Raw genomic sequence first — 24,057 nt, 5'->3', positions numbered from 1 at the left:
ACCTTCTTGCATTCAGAATCACTGCTGTGATTATACATTATAAAGCACGAACAAATTGGAAATTTATTACATAAAACTTAACTCATGCGAAGCACTGGAAACATAGATCCAATTTTCCCTCCCACATCGAACTCAGTTCCACGTCGAACCTTCATATGATTCATATTTGCCGATATTTGCTGCCCATGCTGTTTAAGACTTTACGCAATGTTACCAATGTGATTACTTTGAAAATGTAAACCCTTCATTGACTACAGATATTCATATAACGACGAAATGGGATAAAGTTAAGGTATTAGCTGACGTCTCGAAATGTATAACTTTTCAAGTTATTTAAACTGGTGGAGTTAGATCAAGATTCGTTTAATTATTCTATTTGAGTGTATATATTGGTGACCTGTATGCGATATCAGAGACACCTTGCGAGTTACGTAGGTACGAAGTAAATATTATCGGGTGTTGTGCCAATGTTTTAGGTATGTCGATGGCGAGAACGCGAAGTAATTTATGTATCTGAAATAATCCGAGTTATTCGTTAGTATCTAATTTATTTTTTTGTTAGTATGTCGTCCCTTTATATTTTACTAATTACGTGCGTCGTTGTAGGAGTGTACGGCGATGAACATAATCATGTTGTAAGTCAGATAATTTTTCAGTATTTATTCTGAAATGGATGTTGACGGAACGACTTTTGTGTGTGTTATGCAGTTGGTTCCTTGATGTTGATTCTCCTAAATAATAAGTATGTGGTGTAGCATGTGTCGTCATTTTCATCTTGTATCATCAGAAACCGCTGTCCCCATCAGTAAGAAGAGAGCAGAGTGGGCACTGTTTGACGTTACTGATGGAGTGTTTAGTTGATGGGTGTACTACTAGTATATTTAGTTTTTATTTGTGGTGTAATGCATATACTTACGCAGGATATTGGTATCCTTTTTACAGAGGAAATTATCGCACTGAGATGAATTAAAATACATTTCGGAAGTTCCTATATTGGAAATGGGAAATTTGGAACTATAGTTTGAGAATGTGTTATGTTGTAATTATGCTATTTAATTTCTTGATATATTTTAGCAGTTTAAATCTCTTTCCATTTTTAAGTATTTACATCATTTTGGAGGATGTGGCATTTTGAACTCATAGTACAATGTTGTCATGATTTTTAGAACTGGCATCTGTAGGGGCCAGTGGGGAACAAAAACTTGCTCCCATTACCACCTTTCAGAGATTTCGTAACCTTATGAACCAGACATGAAACCATTCCAAGTTCACTTACCACTGAATTTCACTTCAGTTATGCTGACTGGCTTAATTGGTTATGAGATTCATCATGAAGTGAGTTGGGTTGCCGTGTTCCTTATGTAATATTTCATTTTGGGCTTGTCAGAGTTGGGATTTTATGGGATTTGCACTTAGTGTGACAACATTTTTAATGAAGATGTAAATAATAATACTCTCTATAAATCTTAATGTGGGACTTGTGTGTAGGGAAATCATTATTGTTTCGTAATGTTAGCTAATTTGTGATGTCATGTGTGAGTTTTTATAGGGAGTGAGAGGTCATGGATGGTTGTAGAACCAGAACTTTGCTGATTATGATTCTGGATTTTGAATTAACTTCGAGATGCCAGATTTGGGTATGACGCCAGGAAGAGTATAAGGGTATAAATTAGAACCAGTGTGTGTGTGTGTAACTGACCGCCTCTGTGGTCTAGTGGTCAGAGTTCCTGCTTACAGATCCAGAGGTTCCGTGTTCAGTTCCCCAGTGCTACCAGATTTTCTGAGAAGTAGTGGGTCAGGAACAGGGTCCATTCAGCCTCATGAGATTAATTGAGGAGTTATTTCAAGGAAATAGCAGATCTGGTCTAGAAAACCGAGATTAACGGCCATGGGGGATCCATTGGGCTGACCACATGACATGCTCTGTCCTGCAAAAGTTGCCACTAACTTCACCGACAAGTGGCAGTCGTTCGGTCGGTATAGTTCACTTGTGGACTAAAACCATGGAGTTTGTTTTGTTTGTGCATGTAACTAACTTACTGTGACCAATCAGACATGTTGATGAGTAAGAATGTGTTTTTTCCCACAAAATTCATGTTCAACAAAATTCAAAATTATTCCAACAAAATAATGCATTATATATGGCTTATTTAATTATCCCTGATGTCTCATTGCTCAAGTGACAGAAGTACCTTTGCAGAAAGACTTTTAATATCATTCTAATGTTTGTGCCTGCCGATCTGTGTGTGTTCACATTATCCTGTGCTCAATTGTGTCACAATTCCACTGTTATGCCTTGTAATTCCTTGCCAGCAATAATATGAATGTAATGCCCATGGGAAGTTCTAAAATTTGGTGGGGGGATCAGTTGGGTTCCTACAGACTTCTTATTGTTTATTTTATGTTGAAGGTTGTTAATATAGTAATGATTATTTCCGACAACTATACCACTAGCAGTTATGCTCAGACGTGCACCACCAATATTAAAATCAATGTAAAATGGCCTTTGAAGGTGCACAGGGTATTAAAATGGCTTAGGGCAAGTTGTAATGATAAACTTTTATGTTGACATTACTGAACTGTTTGAGTGGTATGCTGGGGAATTTATTGACCAGCTTAGTACATGTAGTAGTTCCTTTTTGCCAAAGAGAGATGAAGTGACAGGAGGTTGGAGAAAGCTGCATAATGAGGAACTTCATAACTTGTACTCTTCTCCAAGTATAATTAGAATGATCAAGTCAAGGAGGATTAGATGGGCAAGGCATGTAACATGAATGGGGGAGGAGAGGAATGCATATAGGATACTGGTGGAAAATCTAGATATAAGGAGACCACTAAGAAGACCAAGGCGTAGGTGGGTGGACAATATTCAAATGGATCTTAGAGAGATAGGATGGGATGATATAGATCTGATTAGTCTGGCTCAGGATATGGACCAGTGGAGGGCTCTTGTGATCACAGTAATGAACCTTTGGGTTCCATAAAATGCTGGGAAATTCTTGAGTAGCTGCAGATTTGGCTTCTCAAGAAGGGCTCAGCTCCATAAGTAAGTAAGTACTTTCGTTTTTGTGTGTGGAAAAAAAATTATTACTGAGTAGAATTTGAGATTCTCACAGTGGTGGATATAACATCATGTAGTCCATTGAAAGTCAACTGACATTTCAGAGGATTAATTCCATCTACAGGACTGAAGAAAAAACTGAGCAAGATACCAGTGTGAAAGCCGAGTAGTAGGCGTGTGCTTTCACGCTGGTATCTTGCTTATCTGTAGGATGTCGGTGTTTGAAGAGACAGCCACTTAATAACTCCTATACAACAAGTATTTATTGTCGTTATACAGCACATGTGGATGAACTTCATTCAGCTTGAAGATTTGAAGGCCGTAGGTCGCAGGTTGCATATTGCTGGTAGTAAGTTGCAGATAGACCGGTTGAAGAAGAACTCACTCTCTCTCTCTCTCCCTCTCTGTTGGTTCTGCGTCTGAGTCTGAATCTTATCTTATGACTGGCTGTCAGTTGGCCAGTATGTCTTGGAATAAAGCACCCATCTGGGGCTTATAACCAGATTTATATTACTGTCAGACAGTTGTTTTGTTGATTTGGGGCACTCTATCTCACGAAAGGATGGGTCTGTCATTTACAATTGCTGCTGGTCCTCGCCAGCGCAGTCATTCTCGGGTCCGAGTGCCATGGGACTCACAATCATTTTTTACTGTCTTAGATTCAAGACTTCCTTTTTTGTCACCTCCTACGACTCGCAGGACTATAGTGGATGTATTCGACCTCCACCCCCTCTTTTCATTCATGTATTTGTACACTTTAAGTAGTTTCATTCTGACATTAAAGAGAGCGCCTGGCTTTACTGTTACTGCATTGTACTGAACCCCTTCCATGGATACTTTATTATTGAATGTTTCCTCATGATGATCGCAATTATTATGCCACAAGTGTGTTGTTTCTGCAATGCTTGATTTAATGTATGTGGTTCCCACACAGCTTATTACTCAACACTGAAGATGGAGGCTGTATGTTCTTCTGAAACGGTTGACTTCCAGTGGACTGCAAGACATATCCTAGAAGCCAGTACTCTGCAAATTTCTGAGTGTTTGAAAAAAATTACATTTGTTTCAGTATGATGATCATGATGAAGTTGTTCTGTGGATGAACACTGTTGGACCATATCATAACCGACAAGAAACATATGCCTACTTTTCTTTGCCATTTTGTGTGGGGACAAAGGAGAGCATTGGCCATTATCATGAGACTCTCAGTGAGGCTCTGCAAGGAGTGGAACTTGAATTCAGTGGCTTGGATATTGAATTCAAAGGTATAGGAAATGTTTTAATTGTTTACGAAGGGGGACCCAAAAATAACCGGAAACGACCTGTTGCGCGCGCATGCTTTGTAGTTACGAGTTGTGCTGCTAGGTGGTGTTAGCTGGGGGTCTCCCACGACTGTTAGTGAGCTGGCGTCAGTCTGAGTTAAGTGGTTTGTCTGTGGTGCTCTGTTGTGTGTGTTCCTGTTTCAACCCTTTGGCGATTAGTGAGATGGCCGACCAGAAGGAACAAAGAGTGTGCGTGAAATTTTGCTTTCTGTTAGGGAAAACTGCACTTCACTCTTCAAGTCGCGGCAAACATTCACGCGGTTTTCTCTTTGGTCATCTCCGAGCAAGCGAGGAACAAATTTTGCAGACACCCGTCTCATGTGCAAACCTTCGGTTAAAATTCGCTGGACCGTGCTCCATGAGATGTTCGTTTCCTCAGAAAGTTGGTCAATGGTCTTTCGACGATCTTCATCAATTTCACGCACACTCTTTGTTCCTTCTGGTCGGGCAACTCACTAATCGCCAAAGGGTTGAAACAGGAACGCACACAACAGAGCACCACAGACAAACCACTTAACTCAGACTGACGCCAGCTCACTAACAGTCGCAGGAGACCCCCAGCTAACACCACCTAGCAGCACAACTCATAACTACAAAGCATGCGCGCGCAACAGGTCGTTTCCAGTTATTTTTGGGTCCCCCCTCGTATTTGTGGGTAAAGGATTTCAGTTTGTTGTTAGTTGTTTGTCTGCCAACCAGTTGGTACCACGTATGCGGTCCTCACCACATGAACATGTGATGTACATGGTGCGTGATGCTCATCTATAGAATTTGTTATGCCCATTGTCTGATCTTGCAGAGTAATACTCGTACATAAGGAAAATTAGTAGACAAACAGAAGTAAAGCTTTCATCCAACACCAGAGCCCTGTTTTCTATCAAAGAATTCCCTTGTTCCAAAGCAGTAAGGAAAAGATGATAAAAGATTAAGGAAATTTATCAAATTGTGCTTGCAGTAGTTGTAAATGATAATATTCTGTTATATTATTTACTGCAAAATTGTTATGAAGCATCATTACACAGTATCATCAGACTTGATGGTATTACACAGTTTTAGTTGACATATTTTTGCATGTAATGAAGTATTTTTGGATAATTAGTATGTAATAAATTTCCGGTGTTTTGGAGATATTGTCTTACTCCTTTGTCAGGAATTGATGTAATGGGTGATGGCCGCTGTTAATTGTATATATATACATACTGTTTGCTCACAGCATTCTGTCTTGTTGTCTGGGGGTGGGCAGAGGAAGGCAGTCAACCATCTTGTCTAAGTCAGTTATGTGATGTTGCTGAGAGTCTTCCTAGGCAACGTAACATTGATGAGTGAGAAACTTCAGATATGGCAATGCAATTAACAGTTTTCAGCTGTTTCCCTTCTCTTATGGCACCTGTGCGAGAGGGTGGTGGTTAGCACTGCAAATGATGGCTGGCAGAACTGTTGCATGGTGGGTGAACTTCATAAAAATGGTAAATTTTCTTTGAAATCTTTTTGTTTGGATGAAAATTCTGGTTGTTTGGATACTGGATAACCAGGAGTTTACTGTATAAACAGAGTTAGGGATTCTTGCCCTGTCATTACAGGTACTGAACATTATTCTATATTTCAGCTGATATCTCAAGCACTCCGTACTGTGAAATACAACTAACTGAAGAGAAGCAAAAAGCCTTTACCTATGCAGTGAAGAATCATTACTGGTATCAGATGTACATGGATGATCTTCCTGTTTGGGGTAAGTTATTTATTCTCTAGATGAGAGATTAATGATAATATTTGCTTGGGAAATGTGGCAGTTTTTAGTGACCATAGGCCATTAAATCCCATAAAAGTGATTCTCTATTTCCACTAATGATAAACAGCTGTTAGCTGTTTTTATAGTGTTGACCTAGTTATTTCAGAGATACGCATCTTTCACATAGATTCTGTACATTTTAAGTTTAGATACATTTTTGTTCAAAGGAGGTTCTGAATGGGATTTTTGCTGTAAAACCATTAAATAGTGCACTGAATATGACAGTGTGAGATTAGTACATGTTGCTTGTTAGAAGGTTTTTTGATAGTGGTTACACTATACACACATGCTTTGCGAATCAGCTCACCTCCTGTCTTCAGGGTACTGCTATTTTGCTGATGGTTGCGATGACTTAATGGTTATTTTTTTTTAAATTCACTTACTGGGGGGGAGGAGTCCAACTGGGTCCGCTCAACACGGCGGCCACTGATTGGCCTATTGTAGCCTGTCCCGGTTGATTATGATGATAGAGAATTTGGTGGAATGAAGATTGGCTATGGGAATGGAAGTACTCGGAGAAAAGCTATCCCGGTGCCACTTTGTCCACCACAAATCCCACTTGATCGGACCTGGCCCGCTGCGGTGGGAAGCCAGCGACTAACAGCTTGAGCTATGGCGCGGCCTTGGTTTAATGGTTAACATAATGTTTAGCAAGAAGGATTGGTATATTCATGAGTTTTGTAACACTTAATGCATACAGAATTTGGGGGGAGGGGGGATGGGTGCTCGGAAGATGGATGGGGTGGGATAGTAACACTAGGATAGATCTTTAAAGAAAAGGGTTACGTGGATGGAAGAGGTGTATTTTTGGAAATAGCTCAGTATCATGTGCAGTGATGGGGGTTTTTGTATCAGTGATACTGAAAATTTAGGTTCTGCTGGTGGGGTGATAATTATATTAATATTTTGTGTTGTCATCAGAGTCGAAAATAAAGACATTTTTCAGTATGATGACCCACCCGAAGGTGGAAATAGATTGAACTCCTGAGTTGTATAAATGTACATCAAACAGTGGGCAGTAATCAGCGGAACTGCCGTGTGAAGCAACTATGCTGTGGCATAATGTCCTTGAAATACATGCAGAAAACATGTGACCCTGAGTCAGAATTATTTAATCCAGTTGTTCCAAGACACATACTTTCTTTGTGTGTGCATGCACATACTAGCCATGACTTCTTTATAAAGTCGTCCATCTTTAACTGCTTCGCAGCCTATGACTTCTCATTCAGCAGTAGATGCGCAGAACAGGTCAGCCATTCACAACTGGCCAGCAACCAGTTCACTTTAAAGCAAGCATTATGAGTTGAAATCATTCTAAATTATTTCATCGTGTTTCAAACTCCTGTAATGAGGAATATCTGTAGAGTCCATAGCTCTTTTAAGAACTTACTGGCATACTAATTGGATTTAGTGACTCTACTTGTTGCATGGACTGGCTCTGTGGTCTAATAGTCAGAGGTCCTGGGCTCGATTCCTGGCGCTACCTGATTTTCTGAGAAGCAGTGGGTCTGGAATGGGTTCCACTCAGTCTCATGAGGATAATTGAGCTGTTTCAAGGAAATAGCAGCTCCGGTCTAGAAAACCAAGATTAACGGCCGTGGGGATCCGTTGCACTGACCACTTGACACCCTCTATCCGCAAAAGTTGGCACTAACTTTGTTGACAAGCGGCGGTCGCTCGCTCAGTATCGTTTGCTTCGGACTACAGACCACGGAGTTTCTTGTTGCATGAATAACCACCATTATTAATGCACTGTTCAGAGAGTTTTTAATATTATCAAATAATTGTATGCAATCTTCTGTAGGAATTGTAGGAGAAGTGGAAGATGATGATGGTACACCGAGTTACTACATCTGGACACACAAAAAGTTTGATATTGGATACAATGGGAAACAGATTGTTGATGTTAATCTGACCTCAGAAAATAAAGTGAAACTGAAGCTTGATGCAAAAATTCCTTTCACTTATGAAGTGAACTGGAAGAAATCTAGTATTAGGTTTGAAGATCGATTTGACAAATATTTGGATCCAAACTTTTTCCAGCATCGGGTAAGTACATTTTATGACTGTCCTGTATATTTTCTTCATAGACTGAATGCAGGTTAGTTTTTCATATAGCAGATCAAAGTGCATATTATCATGATTTGGGGGCATTTATGATTTATAGATGGCGTAATTCTGTATTTCAGCATGCTGTTGCAAATCTTTAGTTAAACATCTATGTATTGACAGTTCATCAATAATGCAACAGTTATTCACCATTTAACACTTAACACAACGTGTTTCGGCCATAGATTGCCATTTTCAGGTGTCTAATGCACTAGTGAAGGCAGCACCACATGCTCCTAGAGTGTACACACAAGCAAGGGGCGTTATGCAGATTGCAGATGTAGCAAAACAACGGGCTAACGAACAGAACAACAAGCTTCAGAAACGAACCTTCTGAAATAATCACATAGCTCTAGACAAGTGAAAGACGCCCCTTATGTGGTGGAATAGGATTTTACAAAAAATTGTAATAGAAAATTGTAATGGATTGTAATGAATTATTTTTATGTTATTTTAGGTGGACTGCAACACACGGTTTTAGCGCACATCAGAGCAGTGTAACAGTTTGGATGCATTAGACGTCTGAAGATGGCCATTTATGGCCGAAACATGTTGTGTTAAGTGTTAAATGGCGAATAAACAATTATTGCATTATTGACGGACTGTGGATACATAGACGTTTAATTATAGATGGCGTTTGGATTGGTGAATGGATTTATTGACCTGTTGTATACACCCCTCTGAAGTACAGTTTACAAATCACTGACACAGACAGACTAGTGTCCTGAGTCTATTACAGTCTACACTAGCCATTGCTAGGAAACGGCTGAACACTGACAGATGAACAAGCATAACTAATTTTATCATTACCAGCACCTCAAATTATATATACTGTGTAATACTAAATTAAAAAAAAATGTTGTGTTCCAGATTCACTGGTTTAGCATTTTCAATAGTTTTATGATGGTAATCTTCTTGGTTGGTCTTGTATCAATGATTCTCATGCGAACACTAAGAAAAGACTACGCTCGTTACAGCAAGGATGAAGAACTGGACGACATGGTATGTTTGACATAAAGCTGTATGAAAGATTTTTCATCTATCAGAATTTGATTTGGAGAATTACTTTGTAAAGTTATAAAATAAGTTGGGTTTGGCATAGTAAGATCACAGTAACCTGACCAGTAAGATAAAGCATTGAGTTATTAACAGTTTTGTACTGTACAGTCCCCTAAATGAGTCATGATTCCTCAGTAAAACCTGGAGGCTGGAAACTGTGGTTGAATTTTTTTTATTCATATATACAAAGCCCTTTGTCAGCACTTTCAGAGGAGCTTTATATACTATTTTGAGTGCCAGTGACTAACTGAGCTATGGTAAGGGAACGAGTCCTCCGGGAGGGACTTTAAGCCGTGGGTCCCGTGTCGTAGCTTTACAGCACGTAAAAGAACCTCATATCTCCAAAGGAGGTCACTGAGCCAAATTCAAGATCATTTCCCGCCCAGCAGTAGTTTCTAATGCCTCTGATAGATGGGTGAAGCATTATAGATACCACCAAGCCAGCAGAAGCCAAAGTTGCTGGCTTGGTCGGGACTGATGGTACACACCAATATTGGTAGGGTATAGAGACAGGTAGAATATCATAGAGGGAAGCACAGTGGACCAATACTGGTCTAAGTGCATGGGGAAACCCATCCTCTCCAATACCTAACTAACTAACTGAGCTATGGTATGGCCAGCTGTTGGCACAAACTTCGCCTACAAGCGGCAGTCACTCAGTGAGTATAGTTCGCTTGCAGACTAGAACCACAGTTGGTTTGTTTGTCCAATAAGATGGATGGAATTGAGGATGAGGATGAGGTTGGGAATTGTGAAGATGGTCAAGCTGATACAGGTGATAAGAATGGTGAACAGGGCAAGGCTGGTGAAGTGCAATGAAGACTATTGGCCTATTGGCTTCTATAGAAGGAAACAAACTCAATAAATGTTATGTATATCATCTTTTGTAATATTTTTATGTTCAAAATTTAAAAACTTTGCACTACATAGATTAAAACCTGAAGAGTTGTTTATTTACTTAGTGACCCTACCATGTTTCAGCATTTAATTGTGATCCTCGGAGGATAATTGTTCAATAAATACTGTAGTATAAATTGATCATAAAATTTCTTTTTCTGTGCAGGCATGTTTCCTAGCTCAGGATTTTCTTAATTAGGAATCGTGTTCCATTTGAGTAAACACAGTAGTAAATTGTAGAAGTGACTGATGTTCTAAATTATTACATTGACAAAAATTATGTGCTTCTACAGATGAACACGCTACTCAGTGAAATAAAAAAGTGGAATACCAAATACTTAAGAAAATATAAAACAACACTAATACACTAACAATGAACATACTAGAAAATAGCAAAGCTACACATAGATTGAAAAGGTATACCATCCTAACTCTTCCAGACATACATGAATAAAAGCCCAATACAGGAAATGAAATGATATTTATGATATCTGTGATTTTTTCTTGTGGGGTCATGAGAAGAACATTGTCTACCAGGTTAAGATCAATGAGCTTCAGCACCTGAAAACCCGCATAAGGGACGCTGTGGCTATGGTAACACCAGATGTGCTTCAAGCCTGGATATTTGTCGTGCCAGCAAGGGAGCCCAAGTTTAAATGTATTGAGGAAGTTATATATGCTGAAAAGAACTTTGATAACATCCCTTTGTAATGTAACCTATTAATTTGTATAATAAATCTTTCTGAGATAAAATGATTTTATTTTGGATACCTTTCATCCGGACACCCTGTATTCTTGTTTTGTATGAATTCTCTTCTGCATGTAGGAATATCATATGTTTTGGCCATTTTTAAAAGTGAACATATTTATGGTAGCATTTGTGTTGGTGCAGGAGCGAGACCTTGGTGACGAGTACGGCTGGAAACAGGTGCATGGTGATGTTTTCCGTCCAGCATCCCATTGCATGCTGTTCTCTGCCTTGGTGGGGGCTGGCTACCAGGTCACTGTGGTTGTACTCAGCGTCATCATCTTCGCTATGCTGGGAGAGCTTTACACAGAGTGAGTTTTATAAATGCTATAGAAATGGTGTTCGTTTCTTTTCTTCAGGTTCCTGGACTATTAATACGTTGGTGCTGGGAAGGCAGTTTTCTGAATATGTAATTTTAAGAATAGAAGAATTTTTGTATTTCTGTGTTTCGTCCTCTGTTATTTCCTTATTTTTTTTTTTGTCATGTAATTTATTTGTGTCTTTACTTCATTGGCACGTAGCCTACAGTCCTGGTATGCTAATCGCAAGTATTTATTTTATAATATAAAAGACATCTAGATTATGTTTCTCAATAAAAGTGTAACTTTAATACTTTATGATGATGATGATAAAATGTCATTAAGACGCTAAAAGTATAACATACACTAAAAGTGATTATCAGACTACTAAAATGTCACTAGTTTTTCATATGTTTCTTCTCTTTACAACATGTTTAGGCCACACATGGACCATTATCAGGCAATTTTGCTTTTGTTTTCGGGGAGACAGGTGCTTTAATAATAAGGATGATGCCTCAATGCAGCAGGATGCTAAAAAATATAATATTTCATAAGATAGTTTGGAGTGTTTGATGCATGCAGTAATGGCAGCATTGATAAAGTAAACTGTAGACTGTTTTGTGTTTGAAGTAAATCTTAATCAGGTGGTGATACCAATTTGACAGTTTTATCACTTATGGGTTGCAGTCTGATTAAGAGTGGAGATAGTTCCTACAAGACTTGTGCTATCAGAAATGTCAGGTCTGGAGATAGTTCGTGCAAAGCTTATGTAATGAGGTTAATGTATACATTCACTCACACACACATGTATGTATATATATATATAATTGAAAAACAATGTGTTGTCATGTTAATTTTTTATTGACGGCTCCATTTTTCGAATGTTGTAACACATATTGAAGATAAAATTATTTTCAGTGGAACTTATCAAGTGTAAAAACTCCATTACTCTGTAAATATCTAAGATCCAAATTTTTGGATTATGTGGACAGCCAGCAAAACTGAATGTGTGTGTGAAATTCCAATTGCATCCAAAGTCTGGAGACTAGTCTAAAACTGGAGCAGTGATAACACTAAAGTTGATAAGTTACATCCGTTCTCTTTTTCTTTTTAGTCACTTATATATCAGAGATTCTAGCAGATGAGTCATAATACCAGGCATCCTGAATAAAACTCAGCAGTACAAGTTACACAGTAAACTAAAGAAATTACATTACGTTAATGCCAATTGTTAAAACATCCATGCACACGCTTAAGTGGTTTTGATGCTAATTAGGATATTGAAATTTGTGTTATAAATTTAATTTGGAAGTAGTTATAACTTTCCTCAGTTCCAGAATTAATGTTACAGGCGAGGTTCACTGTTAAGTACAGCCATATTCGTGTATGCAGCTACATCACCGGTGAATGGATACTTTGGAGGAAGCCTTTATGCTCGTATGGGCGGAAAGATATGGATACGCCAGATGTTGCTTTCAGCATTCATGCTCCCAGCTCTAGTCTGTGGCACCGCCTTCTTCATTAATTTCATTGCTATTTATTACCATGCATCTCGGGCCATTCCTTTTGGGACCATGGTAAGCTGTAGCACTTTTCTAACAAGCTGTTGGATAGGAGAGTACAGAGAAAACATGAAACAGTGTTGTGTTGTAGGGAGAGAGAAATGGTATATTATAATTGTACTCTCAGTTAATGAAGACTGTTGCATTTTGTGTGTACTGCTTACACCACAGATACACTCTAGCTGTGAACAGAGATGGTCGTGCCATGGCTCAGGTGTTTAATCACCAGCTTCCCACCACTCTGGCCCGAGTCTGAGGCCAGGTCAGATCATGTGGGATTTGTGGTGAACTAAGTGACACTGGGGCAGGTTTTCTCCAACTACTGCAGTTTCCCCTGCTAATCTTCATTCCACAAACTGCTTTACACTCATCATCCAGAGTGGTACAATAGGCCATTTAATGACTGATGTACCAATTGGACTCAGTCTCACCCCTCCCCAAGAAACTTAAAAGAAAAGTACGTATGGATAGAGGTAAATTTCCCCCACCAACCTGAACTCAGTTTTAAAGCACAGAAGAATATTTGCTCCTGACACGCCAAGAGTTTTTTTAATACAATAGCATTTTAAAAATAGGTAGTATATGTATCCTTGTGGGGTCTTAAGAACAACAGCATTTTTAGAAGAAGACAAAATAAATTGGCATATATGTGTATGTAGGGTCTGAATAACCATAATTGTGTTTGTTCCTTAAAGCATGGAACTTGACATTTTACAGGTTACAGGTTTTCTTCATTTTCAAAATAAATTATTTTCCTGAACAATTTCAGAATTACCAGTGTTGGCAATCTAGAAGTTGTGTGTTTAGTTGGATATGGGAACCAAAGTACTGAATTGACAGTGTTCATACACGCATATGAACTTTTGGTTTCCATAGAAGGCAGGGAATTTCTTGACAAACTGTGAAACTATTATCTTTTCAAGTGGGATTCTGCTGCATGAAGTATGTTAGTATTTATCCAGGTATGAAATTAGATTCTTCCTAATTTAGCATTTACAGAAATTTATGGTTATTTTATAATTGCAGAGAAAGCAAAATATATCACTGGGATGAATATTTATATCACTCGAACACAGATTTTAGTCTACTAATATCCATAACTCTGATGTGATCATATTATAGCAAAATAATCCATTGCTAGACAATGTATTGGTAAAACACATTTCACGGCAATAAACATGCTTGGAGGGATCAAAGCATTACCCTGAAATAATACGTGGTTTCTGAGAAAATGCGTTACACGGTAATGGAACCCTTAGACACAGTGATCTCTATTGTGGCCACGTGACAGTTATAAGAGGCATTGGATTCGTGAATTCGAGAGAGAGTAAGACTAGAGATCAGTCTGGGTTTAGTGAGGGATTCATCAGATATTAAGGAGTTCAATTTGTTATAGTCAACTGTAACTGTAAAGGTTCGGCCACGCAGTGCGCTACGCTCTTCGCTACGTAAGCTGTGTACACTCTGTGATGCAGCTAATATAGGGAACATAGCATATGGAAGTTTGTGTGGCCAATCACATTGGCAGTAAAGGGAGATATTTTTCTGTTCGTATAGCGAACATAGCATATGTAGCGCTCTGTGTGGCCGAACCTTTAAGAAGTGCCAATAAACTCAATTGTCAAAACCAGAACCCATGATTATTAGTCACGTCAACCCCTTACACGTGACAGTATAAACACAATATTTGGTGGGATTTAATGTTTTAAAAAGTTACAGATGCTTTTGTTCTATGATAACAGGTTGCTGTTACGTGCATCTGCATCTTCGTGATATTGCCATTGACGCTTGTGGGTACGGTGCTTGGGCGCAATTTGGCAGGACAGCCAGACTTCCCCTGCCGTATCAACGCAGTACCGCGTCCAATACCAGAGAAAAAGTGGTTCATGGAGCCTGTAGTAATTGTTGTTCTTGGTGGAGTCTTGCCATTTGGTTCAATCTTCATAGAGATGTAAATACATCGACCTTAGTTTTCATCACAAACTCTGATTACAGTAAAACCTTGTTATATTGCTTCCATCTCTAACTTATGTATATCTTCCCAAAAATTGTGTTTGATGGTTGTGGGGTGCAAAGTATGCAAACACTATTTTTCATAGTATAAGTTTATGCATCAAATTGAATGTGTTGCGGTAATGTGGTTAGGGACATTCATGCTTGCAGATTATATCACCTGATTACTTGACAAACACTGATAAACTTCAACCAATGCGTAACTTATGCTGAAAATGCAATTAAAGTTGGTGCTGTGTGGGAACATGGTATGACATATTCATGCTTACCAACTTCACCATGCAGTTCCTTGATCAAGGGCAAGAGTTCTTGATAAAATTTGAATTTGCGTGTCATTTTCGTGGGAAATATGATGGGTGGATATTCATGGGTGATGGTCTAATGGTCAGAGTTCCTGGCTACAGATCCCGGCGCTACCAGAGTTTCTGAGAAGTGGTGGGTCTGGAATGGGGTCTACTCAGCCTCATGAGGATAATTAAGAAGCTCTTTCAAGGAAATAGCGGCTCTGGTCTGGAAAACCAAAATTAATGGCCATGGGGATTTGTTGTGCTGACCACGTGACACCCTCTATCCGCTAAAGTTGGTAGTAACTTCGCCGACAAGCAGTGGTCACTTGGTCGGTATAGTTTGCTTGCAGACTACAGGCCATGGAGTTTCTTTTTGTGTTTGTGGCCTCCATTGTATGATTCTTGATTAACACTGAGATGAAAGTGTCCCTTGATATTTTCACCATAACACATTTAACTTTAATTGTCCCTTTTTGTGTGTGTGTGTGTGTGTAAATTGGGTGTCAGTCAAGATTGTGTGATGGATAAAGTATAGAATTTAATTTGTTTCACAGAATATCATGTTTAGAAGTATGGGTACATAAACTATGCGAACAAGTATGATAATTAGTGTCCATTGTTTATCTTCTATCAAAATTGCAAATACAACACCACAGGCTGTGGATGAAGCACACACAAACCAGGAGCATATGGCAGTCAAAAACTGAAAGTAGACCACAAACATGAGGGGCAAACTGCCGAGAAAAACACCTTGATACATTTACGAAAATGACGACACCCCGGGTGAGGTGAAATAATATGCAACAGAAGTTTTAAAGGATTTTATCTCGTTTTACTTAAAAAGACAACTACAGCGTGTGTTTTAACATGAATTAAAACAGTGTAGCAGTTTTTAACACAGTTTTAGTAAAATATCTGTAACATAAAAACACCTGAAGATGGCCGTTTGAGGCTGAAACATGTAGTGTTGAAGTGTAGAATGTAAAAGTGTTGCAATTTTGACGGAAGATAAACAATGGACGCTAATTTGAACAATTGCAACGGGATGCTGAAATACAGAATCTCAAGTACAATAATTTTGTACATGATGGAGACGATTGTTGTCAGATGATACAGGATATGTTGTTTGCAGGTATTTTATCTTCACATCATTTTGGGCGTATAAAATCTACTACGTTTACGGCTTCATGCTGCTGGTGTTCATCATCCTGATGATAGTCACTGTATGTGTCACTATCGTCTGCACGTATTTTCTCCTGAACGCAGAAGACTATCGATGGTAGGTTTACATATGCATGCCAGTAGTGATAAGACAATTTTGAGTTCAGTAAAATGCACACACACCCCATACTTTTTTATCTAGAAAAGTCACCAAATATTGGGATACATGGCTTGTTTGTGAGAAGGTTGGTGACATGTGAGGCTTAAGAAAGGTTGGCAGAACTACTCATTTTAAGTGCCATCATGGCTTTCATAACTTTCTCTTCTTTTCATGTACCCATACACAGCCTCAGTCTAAGATGTGTGAGGTACTGTACACATGTCTGCTAAACACGAGTATGATCGTGGTTCATAATAAATTTGAAATATAGGGTGTCCAGAATAAAAAATGTATGCCTTGGAAACTAATTGTCATACACATATCTGGTTTATGTCATCGAAAAGGAAAACACTGAAAGTTTTTTTTTTCTTACCCGGCTTGTGTGGATACGCTGCCAAATTTCTGCCACCAAGTTAGGAATCACCTGGACAGAGAGATGGTTGGGATGTGAATTGGCAGAGGTGGACAATCGCATGGCCTTCTAGGTCATCAGATTTAACCCTAGTTAGTTTTATGTTGTGGGGTTATGTGAAGAACACTGTCTACCGGGTTAAGATCGACGACCTGCAACACCTGAAAGCTCACATAAGGGGCCCTCTGGCTACGGTAACACCAAACATGCTTCAAGCCTGGATATTTGTCGTTCCACCAATGGAGCCCACATTTAAATTTATTGAGTAAGTTATATATGCAGAAAGAACTTTGATAGTCTTCTTTTGTAGTTGTGTAACCCAGTAATATGTATAATGAATTCTTTCTGAGATATAAAGATTTTATTTTGGATACCTTTCATGCGGACATCCTGTATTAAAGAAGTAGAAGGAATTGGAAATCGTGCTGTTGGCAGAAGATATGATAGTGAAAAATGAATAAAGAGGGTAGAAAGAACTGATGCTACAGATGAGTGGCATGAGAGGGTTTCTCATATCAAGAAAACAGATATCCTGAAGTAGAAAGAAACCTCGAAATGAACGAGAATCAGTAGTAGTTTTTGTTTCTTAAAAAAAATGGTCCATTTTGCTTATTCAAGAGTTTGTAATATTCAAGAAGGCATGGTGTATAGGGCATTATTTTCAGAAGTTTCTCAAACATGAAACCACTTATACTGAATATATATCTGGAGCCTCGCGCCGGTACTAAAAACTGCATGTGTAAATGGTTGTGGACTGGGTGCATTACGAGTATAGTCATAGAATCAGAGTTAGGTTAGTCCAAGTGTAGTAATGTGTTATTTCATATGCTGTTTTCTTAATGTAAATATGTACTGACAATTACTAAAATGCTAAATAACATGAATATCAACCTTCTTGTGAAAGTTTCCTTCTTTTGCGGAGGGAGAGAGAAAAACATGATCGTAATAGGAAAACATGCACAATTTATTCCATACTTTTGTATTTTATAACGTGTAAAACGTCAGATTTTTATGTTTATTTCAGGCAGTGGACAAGCTTTTTGGCAGCAGCTTCGACTTCTGGCTATGTCTACATGTATTCCTTTTACTATTTCTTCTTTAAAACCAAGTAAGTTTATCATTCGATTTTACAGTCTTTGAGGATGAAATTGGTATTGCGAAGTTGAAAAAGTATAAATCGCCAGGTAGTGATCAAATTCAGGGGGGGCTGATTCAATCAGGAGGTGAAACAGTGTGGTTTGAGATCCATAAACTTGTTAATTGTGTTTGGAGTAAGGAAGAATTGCCTGATCAGTGGAAGGAGTCTACTATTATACCAATTTACAAGAAGGGTGATAAATTATCATGTTACCATACTTTGAGCAGACAGGATTCTTTTGCTGTGGTGTACCGTTTTTGTCTTTGTGGAATTTTGTTGTTATAAATTTCGCTTCTTGTTGTGTCTCTTGGTCCCTAGTCTTGGAGCTGTTTTGTTCTCCCTCGGATTCTAAGATTTTTCTTTTGAATGTCTTTAGATCATGTCATGTCTATGTTTTCCAGGATGTATGGCCTGTTCCAGACAGCTTTCTATTTTGGCTACATGGCTTTGTTCAGCCTTGCCCTTGGAATAATGTGTGGGACAGTGGGTTATGTAGGAACAAGTGTTTTTGTGAGGAAGATCTACTCTACTGTGAAAATAGACTAGTTTGAAGAATGAACCACCATTTATTTTAATATGATGTAACAATTCATACGACTTGCAGTAGGTGCGTGTGTTCAGGTTTTTACAGAAGTTGAGAATTTTATGTGATTTATGTAAGAGATATTGCATTTTGTACAGAAATGTGGTATGTGTTGAACGATTAGAATAGTGCACTGGATTTTGGTGGGAAGTTTGATTTTGTTAAATTCTTACAAACTTAATGTTAAATTTCCCATAATACACTCTGTTCCTTATTCAAAGGAAGCTTGATAAGAAGACCACCTTTAGATGCGGCACAGATATCTCAAACTAACAAGATGAAGCATTGTTAATGTTATTTACTTCTGCTTGATTCATTATTTGTAGGTTTTCTTAGTTTCCAGTTCGTGTACATATTTATCTTGTGTGCTGTTTTTAAGACCCAGTCAGATGTGGAACATTTCTAATTAAGAGTGTGTAGTGGGTAATGGTTGGTTAATCAAAATAATAAAGTAAACAGTGGATTTCTATATTCATTTTGGAAATCAGTATGAAACGTTGTTAATAGAACTGATGTTTCTGAAATAACATATTGTAAACTGGTAGTAGTAAGTGAGAAATATCCATGTAAAATGTGAAGGCACTGACTTGATGCAATTTCCAAAAGGCTTGTGTGATCTTAAGGCTTCTGTTTTCTTTGATTAATTTTTAATAAGGTAATGTTTTCTGATCTATGGACCATAACACGTTTTCATGAAAGAAGAGAGTAATGCTAGTGGCATTACATCACATGACTGGGAATTCTTCAGTTTTATATATGAATTCCTCCTCCTCATTACGGCTCGAAAGTCCCAGCGTTAAAGTTCTTATTTTCATTGAATAAACTTGCAGGATTTCACCATTTATCATACCGATACATTATTGACCTAGTAAAATAAGATTTATTATTTAAAAGGCTGAGGTTATTTGTGCAGTATGTGTTATTCTTTAGAAAACATTTATGCACCATCTGTTTGTACGTTATGGAACTTGCATTGAATATTCAAGAGAACCATAATTCATTACCGGAGATGTAATTACTTCGTATTTCTAAACAAAATGTGTGTATATAAAAGGTAGAAAAAATGTCATTTAGTTTACGTACAGTCCAAATATTTCAACTAATAACAAAAACCTTACCTTGTTTGCAGATATGTCCATAAGGAAATTGGATTTTGATCTGAGTAAGACTGGAAAGAGGTGAATTATTTTGTCATAGTTGAAGAGTATTAATTTAATCCGATAGCACAGAACACATTCCTTAGTTTGCAAGTGTGAAAACTGTGTGTTGTTACTTATTTTTTGCTTGGTTTTGTTGGTTAGGCAGACATGTTGTTTGTATCGTGAAGTGGTCATTTCTTGACTTTGTACAGTATTTCTTTAGTTCTGCACTTGTGAGAGAGTCAATGAATGGAAATGCATAGCTGTAAAACATGTATAAATGAATTAACAAATATATTTCATTGTAACTACATTCAAAATTCTGTTAGTAAGCTATGTACTGACTGTATTTGTAATTGGAGAATTTTGTAGTAACAGATTTACAACCCCTCCCCCCCACCCAGAATATACATGTTTTGAAAATATGTACTTTTTTTTTCTGGGTAGCATGGGTAGGCTACAAAGAACTGAAAATGTTTTTCATTTTATGTGTCAGAATGCTTTATTATGAATTTTCTTTATGTTCTGTAACAGTGAAGGGATGACAAATGATTATTACATAACCATAATTCCTATAAGGTAGTGTTCATATGTTCGAGCCCTGCAAAAGAATGAGTCCTGCGGCAGACATTAAACATCTGTTTCTCACTGGATGTGGTGCCATGCTGATAGATCGCGTTCATGTCTGGTGACTGGAAGATGGCTGCATGTGCTTCAGAAACAGATTAAATCCAGTATAGAGCGCTGTTTTGTAAGTTGACAGACCGATTAAACTTTTATCGTATAATAACTGTGTTCATCTACTCTTTGTTATAGATGTTTGGAAGTGTGACTCTGTAACGAAACATTTTTGGTCATAAGGACTTACACTCTCTCTCTGATCCTCTCATGTCGCTTCTTATAATAAATGTACTTGTTTTTCAAACATTCTATATGTATATAGTAGTGAGCGGCCTCCGTAGTCTAGAGGTAACGTTCCCACCTCATGACTCGTAGTACGCGGCTTCAAATACCTGGCCGAGGTCGTCGAATTTTTAAGGGCGGAAAAATTCAGGGAACAAGTCCTCCGGTAGGGACTTTAAGCCGTGGATCCCGTGTCGTAGCTTTATGGCACGTAAAAGAACCTCATATCTCCAAAGGAGGTCACTGAGCCAAATTATGGACGTTTCCCGCCCAACAGTAGTCTCTAATACCTCTGGTAGATGGGGGAAGCATTATAGATACCTCTCAGCTAGTAGAGCCGGTCTCGCTGGCTGGGCGGGACTGATGGTAGGCACCAGTACCGGTAGGATATAGAGACTGGTAGAATATAGAGGGAAGCACAATGGACCAATACAGGTCTAAGTGCATGGGGAAACGCACCCTCTCCAATAACTAACTATATAGTAGTGTATTAATGTTATACCATTAACAGCCAGATGTATATGGGAGTTTAAAATGATGACAAATTACCTACCCGTAGTTTCATACAGATTGACTACAATATGTTGTACATGTCATGTCCATATAATGAACCTTTGTTTGCAGCCAATTTTTCTGGTGTGTGAAGTAAGTAGAATTTGTTGGATTTCAGGTTCCATGGCCGCGACTGGGAAGAGTGCTGTCTTCTAGGATGTAACATGTTGTAGATCGCTAGAGGTTGATGGATGTTTTGGAGGAATGTACTGCCTCCATCTTCAGGGTCAAAGTCTCAAGTATCCAGCAAGAAACAAGATTGCAGCAGCTTGTTGCCTGCTTCTTGATTACAACCTGCTTGATATACTCTTTGACCCTGAAGGTGTGGGGGTAGTACATTTCGTGAAAACATTGAACTTCTACTGGAGCACTGCAATACATACCCAGGTCATAGTGCCCTTCTAAATAAGGTTTCTTTAATTAATACCTATCTTTAAGACAAAACACACATAACCCCCCACCCAAGAATGGATTAAGAGCACCTTCTATAGTTTTTGTTGTTACAGATGTTTCTTTTTTGCAAGGTTTAGCATATGCTATTAAAAAGACTATCTTATTTGCAGCATTTAACACATCAAGTTCAGATATCTTCTGGAGTTGTAGTTCTCCATTTTAATTCCCTTCCTTTTATGCATTCTTTTAGTATGCTTCAAATAAAAAAAATGCTGATATGACTCCCAATGCTTGTCTGTCAATCACATCTTTGAATTTTGGAATTTTTTTTTATTGAATTGAAACTTGGTATGAGAAATGGCAGACAAAGTTTCTGGAATACAAATATGAGAAGAAACAGCCTTTTATGATTGATACTTGTAATATATTCAGGCTGATAGTCCGAAACTTTTGATATAATGGTTTCTCTGCTATATGCCTGTGGTCGGATTTTAGAATTGGTGCAGGGTTTAGGATTTCTTATTCTAGTTCGTGTTGCAGCCAAGAGATGTACATTACGCTGAGTAGACCAAAGTACGCCATTCAAATTTCAAGCTTTGTTAAAACACAGTGTATTAAAAAAAATAACTTTCATATTGCTCAAAATGACTGAGTTTCAGATAATACATTTCTAGCTGGGTCTGAATATGTTCAACTGTTGTTTTTAATCTCGTTCAATATAGCCTAACTTGAGAGGAAAGTGTTAGGGTCTTCCAATGTGAACAGTTGTTACAGTCTTTCATTTCCATGGTTCTTTCTTTCTTGTGCAGTGCCAATTTGTGATAAAGAAGATGGTGATTTTTTTTCATTGTATAGAATATATAATAATCAAGAGTGTGTGTGTTCAGTTGTTATTTATGTTTCATATGTTATTCCAGGTTACAAATGCTTGACTTTATTCTTAGCATATTTGTGATACATAATTTCTAGCACTTACCGTTTCTTTCAGTAGATGGCATTATAAAGTGTGTTATGTTACGAAAAGCAGTATCAATTTATTTCTCAATGTGTTAACATTCGAAGAGCCACAAACTTAAAAAGGTTTAAAGACTCAGATATCTTAACTGTTGGAATGGTTGTTTCAGTGTAGCAACAACCATTCAGGTTTTTTATATTCATGTATGAATATTTTTGACATATATACGCTGTAATTCTGATTATCCCACATAGATTGCAGTCATGACCATTGGTAATACAAAAGGCCTTTCTCTTATGAGACAGCAGAAAAGTATAAATGTAGAGATTGGCGTAACTAGTCATTTGAAAGTAATCGCAGCTAATCGGTATATGCATTATAGGCTCTCCCTGTATGATGATATTTTATTTGTAAACTGATACTGAACAGTGCTTCAGTCTTCATCAGAAAGTGAAATCATAGTTCTTTTTTCATATATTTCAATCTGTTACTAAACTTGCAAGTAACTCCAAATTTTTGTTTCCTTAATGTCTGCTCTATGTGAAAACAATGTATTTTATAACCACTGACAAAAAATAATATACTTTATACCTTTTTTTTTTCACGTTCTATCCTGGCTCCTGGTACTTGTAAGTAGAGCATATATCTGTAGGAAAAAATGTAGAACCTCCCATACTTTGAATCTGCCTGTAGTCCACAAGCGAACTATACCGACTGAGCAACCGCCGCTTGTTGGCGAAGTTAGTGCCAACTTTCGTGGATAGAGGGTGTTTCATGGTCAGCACAACAAATCCCCACGGCTGTTGATTTCGGTTTTCTAGACTGGAGCTGCTATTTCCTTGAAATAGCTCCTCAGTTATCCTCATGAGACTGAGTGGACACCAGTCCAGACCCACTACTTCTGGTAGCGCCAGGAATCGAACACGGGACTTCTGGATCTGTAGCCAGGAACTCTGACCACTAGACCACTGAGGTGGTCAGTTCGGAAGATAACAAACTGAAATACTATGAAGGGAAGTCAAAAAGTTCCTGGAATGGTGGTATAGCGCTCTAAGGACATACGGCAACGCTTACCTAATGACCTTCAAAGTAGGACCCTTGCACGCACACACACTTGCTCCATCGATCCTGCCATTGTTGGAAGCAGTGGTGGAAGGCTTCTTTTGGAATCTTCCGGAGCTCAGCCGTTGCATTTGATTTGATGTCCTCCATGGTTGCGAAACATGTCCCCTTGAAGCCCATTTTCAGAGTAGGGAACAGCCAAGTCACTCTGAGCGAGATCGAGAGAGTACAGTGGTTGAGTGATGACACGAATGTTTTTCTCGGTGAGGAATTGCTGCACAACAAGCGATATGTGGCTCAGTTTGTTATTATGATGCAGAAAGCACTGTCCCTGCCACTTGTCGCGCCTCTTCCTCCGAACTGCATCGTGCAACCTCTGCAAAACTTGCACGTAGAAATGGCCAGTAACAGTACCAACTTCTTGCTCCAACTCCACAATGGTCATTCTGTGAT

The 24,057-nt window shown here is 38.3% G+C and overlaps 1 protein-coding gene across 1 annotated transcript; it reads left to right on the top strand.

Moving 5' to 3' along the window:
* The first annotated feature begins 425 nt into the window (after positions 1 to 425).
* On the top strand, positions 426 to 23,137 carry LOC111864634 (transmembrane 9 superfamily member 3). The gene is made up of 12 exons (XM_023852020.2): positions 426 to 635; positions 4,131 to 4,326; positions 5,990 to 6,112; positions 7,977 to 8,221; positions 9,152 to 9,283; positions 11,130 to 11,296; positions 12,636 to 12,861; positions 14,589 to 14,797; positions 16,279 to 16,425; positions 17,904 to 17,987; positions 18,419 to 20,490; positions 21,313 to 23,137. The coding sequence occupies exons 1-11, from the start codon at positions 564 to 566 to the stop codon at positions 18,561 to 18,563; spliced, it is 1,746 nt and encodes a 581-aa protein (XP_023707788.1). The 5' UTR covers positions 426 to 563; the 3' UTR covers positions 18,564 to 20,490; positions 21,313 to 23,137.
* Positions 23,138 to 24,057: the final 920 nt, after the last annotated feature.

This window comes from Cryptotermes secundus, unplaced genomic scaffold, assembly GCF_002891405.2.
Source record: "Cryptotermes secundus unplaced genomic scaffold, Csec_1.0 scaffold284, whole genome shotgun sequence".
Classification (NCBI taxonomy): Eukaryota; Metazoa; Arthropoda; class Insecta; order Blattodea; family Kalotermitidae; genus Cryptotermes; species Cryptotermes secundus.
Note: the sequence above shows the minus strand (reverse complement) of the source record. Positions and strands in the feature narration are given on the sequence as shown.

What these genes read in the sequence shown, in the direction of transcription:
- LOC111864634 (XM_023852020.2), top strand. Translation starts at nt 564, where the DNA reads ATGTCGTCCCTTTATATTTTACTAATTACGTGCGTCGTTGTAGGAGTG. An exon ending in CAAACTTTTTCCAGCATCGG is followed by an intron (nt 8,222 to 9,151) that starts GTAAGTACATTT and finishes GTTGTGTTCCAG; the next exon opens with ATTCACTGGTTTAGCATTTT. An exon ending in CTGGGAGAGCTTTACACAGA is followed by an intron (nt 11,297 to 12,635) that starts GTGAGTTTTATA and finishes TTAATGTTACAG; the next exon opens with GCGAGGTTCACTGTTAAGTA.